Raw genomic sequence first — 11,548 nt, 5'->3', positions numbered from 1 at the left:
AAACAAAAATTAGCAATTTTGGCTCCACCTATTCTGGGCTGGCAGGATTGTCCTCTCACACCGTTGCTATGCGACAAAGTGGTAATCGGGAACACCTGGTGGCGGAATTAGGAAATCCTGCGAAGGCGGAGCATCTCACGCACTTCGGAGGGTCCTTCGTGCACTTCGGAGGCCTGGCCTTCAAAGTGTGTGCACTTCACTTTGGGACACAGCTAGAGAGAATCTCAGGCTTCAGGAAGTTCAATATCAGACACACAAGACAGTTTCCTGTTTCAGGGCATCAGGATGAAGATGTTTCTCCAGTCAGAGAGACTTTCTGTATTTCTGTCAGTCCAACAGAAATCAGACACAAATACAGACAAATACTGTTGTTTGTGTAAAATCATATGTAATATTTACACTATTGTGTCATATTTCTCAGGCCGTATTTCAGGAGATCATGACATTTTAGTGTTATAGATTTCATACTAAAATTACTTCATCATCATCATCATCATTATTATTATTATTATTATTAATATTATAGTTATTACTACATGTTTGAAAGCAACATTCAAAGCACTGCTAGAGAAAAAGTGTTTATGCAACTGAACTTTAGATAAATTCTTTTGAAACATTTAATCATCTGAGTCTCTTCGTTTCAAAATCAATGTAGTATATTTTTGTTCAATAATATTTTTTTTGTTTATTATTTAGAATTTTGAGGAGGTTTTATGATACTATGCAATATTTATACAATTTCTATTAGCCATTTTTTTTTCCCATTAAAATTGATTAAACTCTGAGCCTCTTAATTTTTTGGGTCACACTTGCTACTTGAAATGTAACTCTTTTTTTCCTTCAGGAACATCAATGTAATATATTTTTGTTCAATAATATTTTTGTTTATTATTTAGAACGTTGAGGAGATTTTATGATACTATGCAATATTTAAACATTTTTATGAGCTATTGTATCCATTCAAATTAATTAAACTCTGAGCCTCTTCATTTTTGGGTCGCACTTGGTACTTGAAATGTAACTCCTTTTTTTTCCCTTCAGGAAAATCAATGTAATATATTTTTGTTCAATAACATTTTTTGTTTATTATTTAGAATTTTAAAGAGATTTTATGATACTATGCAATATTTATCCTTTTTTTTTCTCCACGGAAATCAATGTAATATGTTTTTGTTCAGTAATATTTTTTTAGTTATTATTTATAATTATGAGGAGATTTTATGATACTATGAAATATTTGTAAAATCTTTACAAGCTTTTTTTCCGCATTAAAATTAATTAAATTCTGGGCCCCTTCATAATTCAGTAAAGGTTGAAGCATAAAATTTAAATTCATGGGTGTATGCTACATAACTTTACAAACATTATTAAATAAATATCATTCAGTGTCTATTTCAATGTGCAGCAGCTTTTTCCACAGTCTAATTCTTATTATTTAAATTTAGTTAATTCTGAGAGAAAAAAAAAAAAATTGCATATTGTAACTTTATGCACCACATTGAAAAAGTTGCTCAATCAGACAACCAGAGAAAACAACATTTACAAATGTATTTGTAACAACGTACAGAAAGCTTGCATATCATTTACAGAAAGCCTGCAGCTCATCATGAGATAAACTCTCTGAAAAAGATCAGCGTTTATTATTGTTTAATGTGAACCTCTGTTTCACTGCGTCACATGATCTTTCATCATTTCCTGCAGAGCTGGAGTCAGAAGAGTCTTGTTTTCCAGCTGGATGAAGAAGCTATCTTGAGATGCTTGACTCTGTCTGTGATTGGTTGGAGGAGCTGGTGGTGGCACTGAGCAGAGAGAAAGCGCTGTGACTCGACTCCAGGCTGCTCATGGAGCCCCTGACACAAACACAACCACACACACCCTTTAGAGAAATCATTCGGCCATCCAGATGAGATTTTTAATGTAGTGACAACATTCAGATGCTGTGCTTTTTATGTTTCATTCCTATGTTTTTATGTTGTAATGATAGAGACCTGAAGTCAGTGGAGCGCAGCACCTCTGTGAAATACAGGACTCTGCATTTGTGTGAGGAGACCTGCAGAGACGCCAGAACATCATCTACACGCGGCCGACTGGAAGAAGTGCACGATGGGCTGCTGTAAAGACGCCACTGCAGGATGTATAATCCAGGCCAGCGCGTCACATGAGACCCCTGATGGGAAAGATGTGGATCAAAGCAGAAAGAAGTTTGTCCAGCAGCATATATTCAAATATGAGCCATGTTGATGTTGCTGATGGGTTTCCTGAGATTCCCGCACCTGTACGCTCTCTCCCTCTCGGCAGGTCAGCGCCGTCTCCACCATGCTGTAGTCTTGTCCGAGCATCCAGGATCTGTCGATGAGCTGGACGTTGTTGCCGGCGGGACAGGCAAGGTTGTGTGCGCTCAGACCGTCTCTTTTAACTGGCTGAGGAGCCCTTCTGGAGTGGTAGATGTTGAAGATCACGTCGCCTTTCCACACATCAAAGTCCCACGTAATGACAGACGATGCTTCTGTGACCTCTATCAGCACCTGGAAATGAATTCATCACACACAACGCTGAGCTCCATTCAGAATTTAATTTCAAACAGGATACAGAACTGTGTTTCAAATTAGAATTTACTTGAGGAAGCAGAAGTAATGGAAATGGAGTTAACTAAACAGAAAATGCAGATAACTGCTATTTTTATATGCATTTATTTTATTTATTTTTTTCAGTATAAATTTGTCAGAAACATGTTCATACACACAACAGATGGAGTTTTTCCAGAAACATTAGTTGATATTATTTTTCAGTATTTGATGTGCCACAGACGCTTAAAGGGGTCCTATGATGCGATTTCAAGTTTTCCTTTCTCTTTGGAGTGTTACAAGCTGTTCGTGAATAGATAAGATCTCTAAGGTTGCAAAGACTAAAGTCTCAAACCCAAAGAGATATTCTTTATAAAAGTTAAGACTCGTCCACGCCCTCCTAAAATGCCTCGTTTAAACACGCCCCCACATGTCTACGTCACTGTGTGGGAAGATTTGCATGACGCCGCCCAAATGTTCACGCAAAGAAAGAAGGCGTATCTTTATTGTTGCCGCCGTCGCCATGTCGTGAAGACACGGAACACGGCATCACAGTACGGTAAGGGGCGTAACATTTCCGTCACACGCTTGAGGTATTCGGCCAATCACAATGCACTAGATCGCTGGCCAATCAGAGCGTACCTCGCTTTTCAGAACGATGAGCTTTGTAAAAATTTACGCGTTTCAGAAAGGCGGGGCATAGAGAAGAAACAATAATGTACAGTATGTGGAAAATAATGTGTTTTTTTAACCTTAAACTGCATAAACACATTTCATTACACTAAATACACAAAATAATGTTCTTTTTAGCAACATCATATGACCCCTTTAAACGACTGAGCAGAACTAGATGAACAGTGTTTGACTTTCACACTGCATGTCTTCTTATATCCAACAGATGGTGCCAATCATCAACATACAGTACATGCAACTGAACTCCGCACAGCTGAAGTAAACCACAGTGTTGCCAGATTGGAGATCAGTTTGGCGGTTTTCAAACATCTAAACTATATAGGTTAATTGGTTCAAAAACAAAACCCAAGTGTGCATGTATGCATCCAATCATGTTACCAAATACACACGCGCTCTGCAGTCGGCTGCTGCTGCACTTTTAGCCAGTCACGGGCGATCAGCAGACAGACGTGATGCTTCATGAATGACGGGTTTTTAGGGCGATACGGTATAGGATTTTAAACGTATAGCTGTATATCCAAGCGATCACAATGCCAGAGTGGCCTAAATAAGTTACACGTGAGTGAGAGAGTGACTCAACACTCAAAACGTGAATTACACCTGTGGAGGGAGATGACGCGAAGGCTTAGTTGATAATAAATGCAACTGAAATCAGAGCACAGTTAAATAATTTCATCAAAATCCAAACTGAATATGGGACTATGCGATCCTGTCCTGCATCAGAAAGCTGGTGGACTTGACACTGTGCAAAAAGTTCTGAATGACACGAAGGTAAGCGCATTGTGGTTAATTTTTTGTTATCGGATTATACAGTAACAATGAATGCCACAGTTTTGACTGTCATGGTGTGTGCATGAATGAGAGTGAAATACCTGCTAATTGCTTGCGATCATTTATACGTTACTGGGCACTTTTTGCATTTAAATTGGCTTATTCTGACTGTTGACACTGAAATGATGCATGTGTTTTTTCAGAGGGTATTGGTTAATTTCTTGACTGCCGTTTCGACATAGGCTGGTGTCTACCTGGACATTTCTATTTGGTAATTCTATTTAATGTATTTGCACTGATTTGATCTGTATTCCTGGGAAATGTGTCTTTTTTATATTATTTATATAAAATTAAAACATCTTTATCTTGTTTTAAGGAGTTACAAATGGTCCTTATTAACCTTGATTGGCATATCAATAAAATTCTATCACATTATTTTGACAGTTAAAGTTTTGGGCAGTTTTTTGTTGGATCGGGCGGGTTTTGGTGAGCTTTTGGGCTGCAAATCGTACACCTGATCTGATAAAGCGTCTGTATGTTGAGTGTTGTCTGTGGATGAGCTGTACCTCATGTGGAGCTCCCTTCAGCACACTCGCGCTCTTGTAGATGGCTTCATTCCACAGTTTAACCTCCTCGTTTTCCAGCTCCTCAGCCGTACGGTACAGAGGTTTGGGAACCAGACCACCCTCAGGAACGTCACACTGAATTAAACAAGAGAAACACAGTCAACCAGGTTAGATTAGAGTGACATTAGATTGTTTTCATTTCTGTCTGAATAAATATTGTACAGCTACATTTTGTCCTGTAATAGAGAACATACATCTCTTGGTATTCTTTGGCTTCAAGGCAAAAACATTTAGTATTAATGCATTACCACAGGTATCAGAAAGTATCTCAACCAACCCAAGAGTTTAAACACGTCAGATATCACCCAACAACAGCTCTTAAAGACTCACCAGAGCGTCTCCTCCTAAGAAGTCAGGGATGAATTCTCTGTTGATGTAGTCCACCAGACCTCCAGGCCCCTGGTAGTCATTCCCAGCATAGATGAGAAACTTCTTCCGTGTGTTTTCGTCAATGAATGGACTCACCTGACAGGAAAAGAGGGTGCAACAGAGATCAGTGGGTCATTTTTCATTAGCACTGCTAACACAGGCCCAGGCAAACATGACATTTACAGACCGCCTGGTAATTAAGAAAGGTCAGGTGAGTGCAATACGACCACACTAACATGACATTTAACTCTTGACGGGCTTAATGTGTAGAACAATTTACTAAATTATATGAAGACTGAGTATATGCTTATTTCAGTCTTCCCCAGTATCGTGAACTATTTGTTAACATTATTTTTATGTGCTAAGTGTGTCACAATGAGAAATCATATGTTTGTGTGTGTGTGTTTACCAAAGTCCAGAGCACAGGAAACACTCTGGGTGCTCTCAGTATGAGGAGACGGCCCAGTGTTTCAGGGTAGTTGGCTCCTACAAGTTCTATAGTCCTCAGCAAGGCCTTGATTCCTGGTCTCCACAGATGCCTCATATTTAACCCCTCAAGATCCACCAGACACGTCCAACAACTACAGAACACAAACACAGAAGCAGATATTATTTATCAGGTCCAAGACATCACATAAAACACATAATATGTGCGACCACTGGGGCTGAGAACCAAGAACTGATTCTTATTCACACCAGTTCCATTTAGAAGTTTGTGGAGTGGAGTTGGAATTGGAACCAAAATCATAAAATCCCTTTGGTCTCATTCTTTATGCCAACTGTAGATTGGTTTAGACATGTATTCATAAGTACCTAATTGGTTTTCCAAATATTTTGGTGTTCTCTTCACAGTGTCTGAGACCTTCCTCCTTGATGGACAGCACCTGAAATTTGGACCAAAGGTGAAGGGGGTCAGTGAAAATAGTCATTTTATTGAATTTAGCCAGATGAGAACTGGCTCCATTGGTGTGGTCACCTTTATTTCTATAGTGCTTTATACAATAAAGATTGTTTCAAAGTAGCTTTACAGTGATAAACAAGAAAATAGCAATTCAGCGACACAAACAGAGATCAATTCTGCTGTAAAGCAGCTCTAAAAGGACAGTCCATATGGTTTGTTCTAAGGTTTGTTTCTCTGCTATCACCAACTTTGAATTGTTAATTCCTTGCAACAATCGCCCCAGGCTTGCTCACTGTGGGATTAAAGCATTATGCATTGACTTTCTAGAAGCTTCCAGTTTAAACAACTTTGAGGTGTAAAAATATGACAAATTTTTAATCACAGGAAGGAACGATATAGTACTTCTGTCTAAACTTAGAGTTGTTTCTAATTGAAATCAAAGCCATACCCTACATTTCTGAACATTGTCAGTTAAATTACTAATAAAATTAGGAAAATGTTAAACTTTGATAAATGTTCACAACTTTGACAACAGCCTATTTTTCACCTAAGACAACAATTGAATCTTCAATGATGCTTTTTGAGAATTGTCTGTGCTGGCTTAGAAACAAAACTAACAAATATTTAAGTCTAATTGCCTTCAAATACTTAGGTGTGTGCCCGAGCTTCAGACTTTTCAACAAATCATATCTCCAGTAGTACTTTTTAAGATGTATTTACTCTTGCTTAGAACAAAACAGACCGATATTTAAATCTCTACCATTGAACATTCAGACATTTGCCTAAGAACCCGTGGCCCTGATATATTTAGACACCACTTTAATATAATATAATATAATATAGCTAGATCTAGATTTGGAGGATTACTTGTATCGTTGTTATATATTGTCATATCGCCCTGAACTAAAACTTGCTCTATGGTAAAGCACTAAGGTGTTACAAACACAACAGTATGACTTTCTGTATGTGTATTGTGAAGAGTGATATGGAATTAGTCTAAATCTTACATGTCTCAGAAGGGTCTCTTCTCCCAGCACCCGCACTAAACCTTTGGTGTCCATTTGTCCAAGTCGAAGGATATAAAGAGGACGTCCATCTACAAAATAAACACATAAGCAAGCACATAACTGCACTGATTTCTCCTTATTTAATATTTATGAATCTTTCTTGAAAACACCTCGCTCTGATCAATTTTTGGATCAGTTTCAAACTCTCACTTCAATTGATATTTTATTCAAAGGCTGACTTCATATCTAGCACAGGACTAACACACATCCTGGATTAAGAAGTCAAACAGCCATGCATTAAGTCAAAATAAACATTTAGAAGAGACAGACCTTTGTCATGGTGGTGCCAGCCTCCTGTGTAGTAGTCCTGCAGGAGCTGTGGACACTGCCATGTGTCCAACAGGAAGTCTATTTGATGCTGCTTCCTCCATGTGAGTGTCTGGCACAAAGCCTCTTTAGCCTTTTCCAGATTAAAGTCCCGTGAGCGCAGGAAACGCAGCACATGCTGGTCTTTAGGGATCTAAAATTATTCATATATAATTCATATATAATTCCATTAAAATACCCTATCGATGTTGGTAATTCCTCTTTTTTTTTATAATTTTATTTTCAAATGTAATCTATTCTACTACTCCAGGTTTCAGTGTCAAATGATCCTTCAGAAATCAGTCTATGCTGATTTGCAGCTCAAGAAACACTTCTTATTAGGGCTGGGTAAAAAAATATCGATATCTCGATATTAACCGATTCTCATTTTTACGGAACAATATCAATTCTTAAATCCCAATAACCGATTAGTCTAGCCTGTTTTCAATTAATGGACCGAACGTTGAAGGGCACTTCCCATACCTCATGTGGAGCTCCCTTCAACACACTTGCGCTCTTGTAGATGGTTTCATTCCACAGTTTAACCTCCTCGCTTTCCAGCTCCTCAGCCGTACGGTACAGAGACTTAGGAACCAGACCACCCTCAGGAACATCACACTGAGGTAAACAAGAGAAATACAGTTAGATTAGAGTGATATTAGATTGTTTTCATGCCTGTCAGAATAAATCTACATCTACACGTGTCCTGTAAGTATTCTTTTAAAATATATAATGTAGTACTCTTTTTAAAAGTATACAAAAGTGTTGTTTTTTCACAATTGTTTAACCGACTGAAATGCATTAGAGGAGTGTCTGTTTGACACAAACCACTCATAATGTGCACACATAAAACAATATTTAAATATAATTATGCAAATCATTATTTGAGAATGACTTGCTGGTCTAAGAAAGGCACGTGACATGTCCTATCACTTTTAAACAAATGATGCACAGATCTGCCTGACGTTCCAGCTTGGTGAACCCACTGGTATCTGAAAGTGACTCAACCAATCCAAGAATTTAAACATGTCAGATCTCACCAACAACAGACTCACCAGAGTGTCTACTCCTAAGAAGTCAGGGATGAAGTCTCTGTTGATGTAGTCCACCAGACCTCCAGGCCCCTGGTAGTCATTCCCTGCATAGATGAGAAACTTCTTCCGCGTGTTTTCGTCAATGAATGGACTCACCTGACCGCAGAACAGGGTGCAACAGAAATCAGCGGGTCATTTTTCATTAGCACTGCTAACACAGGCCCAGGCAAACATGACATTTACAGACCGCCTGGTAATTAAGAAAGGTCAGGTGAGTGCAATACGACCACACTAACATGACATTTAACTCTTGACGGGCTTAATGTGTAGAACAATTTACTAAATTATATGAAGACTGAGTATATGCTTATTTCAGTCTTCCCCAGTATCGTGAACTATTTGTTAACATTATTTTTATGTGCTAAGTGTGTCACAATGAGAAATCATATGTTTGTGTGTGTGTGTTTACCAAAGTCCAGAGCACAGGAAACACTCTGGGTGCTCTCAGTATGAGGAGACGGCCCAGTGTTTCAGGGTAGTTGGCTCCTACAAGTTCTATAGTCCTCAGCAAGGCCTTGATTCCTGGTCTCCACAGATGCCTCATATTTAACCCCTCAAGATCCACCAGACACGTCCAACAACTACAGAACACAAACACAGAAGCAGATATTATTTATCAGGTCCAAGACATCACATAAAACACATAATATGTGCGACCACTGGGGCTGAGAACCAAGAACTGATTCTTATTCACACCAGTTCCATTTAGAAGTTTGTGGAGTGGAGTTGGAATTGGAACCAAAATCATAAAATCCCTTTGGTCTCATTCTTTATACCAACTGTAGATTGGATTAGACATGTATTCATAAGTACCTAATTGGTTTTCCAAATATTTTGGTGTTCTCTTCACAGTGTCTGAGACCTTCCTCCTTGATGGACAGCACCTGAAATTTGGACCAAAGGTGAAGGGGGTCAGTGAAAATAGTCATTTTATTGAATTTAGCCAGATGAGAACTGGCTCCATTGGTGTGGTCACCTTTATTTCTATAGTGCTTTATACAATAAAGATTGTTTCAAAGTAGCTTTACAGTGATAAACAAGAAAATAGCAATTCAGCGACACAAACAGAGATCAATTCTGCTGTAAAGCAGCTCTAAAAGGACAGTCCATATGGTTTGTTCTAAGGTTTGTTTCTCTGCTATCACCAACTTTGAATTGTTAATTCCTTGCAACAATCGCCCCAGGCTTGCTCACTGTGGGATTAAAGCATTATGCATTGACTTTCTAGAAGCTTCCAGTTTAAACAACTTTGAGGTGTAAAAATATGACAAATTTTTAATCACAGGAAGGAACGATATAGTACTTCTGTCTAAACTTAGAGTTGTTTCTAATTGAAATCAAAGCCATACCCTACATTTCTGAACATTGTCAGTTAAATTACTAATAAAATTAGGAAAATGTTAAACTTTGATAAATGTTCACAACTTTGACAACAGCCTATTTTTCACCTAAGACAACAATTGAATCTTCAATGATGCTTTTTGAGAATTGTCTGTGCTGGCTTAGAAACAAAACTAACAAATATTTAAGTCTAATTGCCTTCAAATACTTAGGTGTGTGCCCGAGCTTCAGACTTTTCAACAAATCATATCTCCAGTAGTACTTTTTAAGATGTATTTACTCTTGCTTAGAACAAAACAGACCGATATTTAAATCTCTACCATTGAACATTCAGACATTTGCCTAAGAACCCGTGGCCCTGATATATTTAGACACCACTTTAATATAATATAATATAATATAGCTAGATCTAGATTTGGAGGATTACTTGTATCGTTGTTATATATTGTCATATCGCCCTGAACTAAAACTTGCTCTATGGTAAAGCACTAAGGTGTTACAAACACAACAGTATGACTTTCTGTATGTGTATTGTGAAGAGTGATATGGAATTAGTCTAAATCTTACATGTCTCAGAAGGGTCTCTTCTCCCAGCACCCGCACTAAACCTTTGGTGTCCATTTGTCCAAGTCGAAGGATATAAAGAGGACGTCCATCTACAAAATAAACACATAAGCAAGCACATAACTGCACTGATTTCTCCTTATTTAATATTTATGAATCTTTCTTGAAAACACCTCGCTCTGATCAATTTTTGGATCAGTTTCAAACTCTCACTTCAATTGATATTTTATTCAAAGGCTGACTTCATATCTAGCACAGGACTAACACACATCCTGGATTAAGAAGTCAAACAGCCATGCATTAAGTCAAAATAAACATTTAGAAGAGACAGACCTTTGTCATGGTGGTGCCAGCCTCCTGTGTAGTAGTCCTGCAGGAGCTGTGGACACTGCCATGTGTCCAACAGGAAGTCTATTTGATGCTGCTTCCTCCATGTGAGTGTCTGGTCTTTAGCCTTTTTAGCCTTTTCCAGATTAAAGTCCCGTGAGCGCAGGAAACGCAGCACATGCTGGTCTTTAAATTATTCATTGTCGCCCCCGCTAGTGCCCACACCTCAGCTGAGCCCGACCCTCCCCTTGTTCAATCAGCATGAACGCCTCTCACAACTTATTAATCATGCTTATTGCATAGATAATATGGCAAGCCATTTTAACATTTTTATTATATTTTATTATAACATGTATTATTATATCTAGGGCTGGGTAAAAAATATCGATATCTCGATATTAACCGATTTTACGGAATACGGAACAATATCAATTCTTAAATCCCAATAACCGATTAGTCTAGCCTGTTTTCAATTAGAACGTTGAACGTTGAAGGGCACTTCCCATCCAATAAATCGCAATAAGCATTGTGCTTTGGTACTTTTAATATGAAACAAAGTCTCAGATTTCAAATTCTTTTCATTGTATTGCAGTATTCAAACAATAAATGCCGTTTTGGCGCTGTTTAATGTGGAGCGACAGATCGCTGTAGTAGCGCCTCAGTTCAACAGACGCAGCAGCGCGAGGCGCCCGTGAACTGATCATCTCCTCCACATTAATACCAGCTTCAGCACAAAATAAACATGACTAAACATATGAAGGTAAGTTAAAAGAAAGAGTATAACTTTACAATCCGTATCCTGTCTCATGTAATCGCTTAATCAGTGTTTCAGCCGCGCAAGTACGGCTTCTAAACAAACAATGTCACGTAACGTCACATTTACCTCAGAAAAACATATTTGGTGACCATAAACTCATTAGTCAGA

The 11,548-nt window shown here is 38.3% G+C and overlaps 1 protein-coding gene across 1 annotated transcript in view; it reads right to left on the bottom strand.

The window, feature by feature from the left end:
• Window positions 1-1,484: 1,484 nt before the first annotated feature.
• LOC107684594 (SEC14-like protein 1) overlaps window positions 1,485-11,548 on the bottom strand; it is an 18,727-nt gene continuing 8,663 nt past the window's right edge. Inside the window, exons 8-16 of the mRNA XM_016480889.1 lie at window positions 7,262-7,451; window positions 6,932-7,020; window positions 5,837-5,907; window positions 5,433-5,604; window positions 4,985-5,119; window positions 4,595-4,729; window positions 2,274-2,525; window positions 1,989-2,167; window positions 1,485-1,850 (exon numbers count right to left, since the gene is read on the bottom strand). Of these exons, the coding sequence (XP_016336375.1) occupies window positions 1,745-1,850; window positions 1,989-2,167; window positions 2,274-2,525; window positions 4,595-4,729; window positions 4,985-5,119; window positions 5,433-5,604; window positions 5,837-5,907; window positions 6,932-7,020; window positions 7,262-7,451 (1,329 nt within the window). The 3' untranslated portion in view covers window positions 1,485-1,744. The remainder of the gene's footprint in view (window positions 1,851-1,988; window positions 2,168-2,273; window positions 2,526-4,594; window positions 4,730-4,984; window positions 5,120-5,432; window positions 5,605-5,836; window positions 5,908-6,931; window positions 7,021-7,261; window positions 7,452-11,548) is intronic.

The sequence above is a fragment of the Sinocyclocheilus anshuiensis genome, unplaced genomic scaffold (assembly GCF_001515605.1).
Source record: "Sinocyclocheilus anshuiensis isolate Anshui unplaced genomic scaffold, SAMN03320099.WGS_v1.1 scaffold561, whole genome shotgun sequence".
Classification (NCBI taxonomy): Eukaryota; Metazoa; Chordata; class Actinopteri; order Cypriniformes; family Cyprinidae; genus Sinocyclocheilus; species Sinocyclocheilus anshuiensis.
Note: the sequence above shows the minus strand (reverse complement) of the source record. Positions and strands in the feature narration are given on the sequence as shown.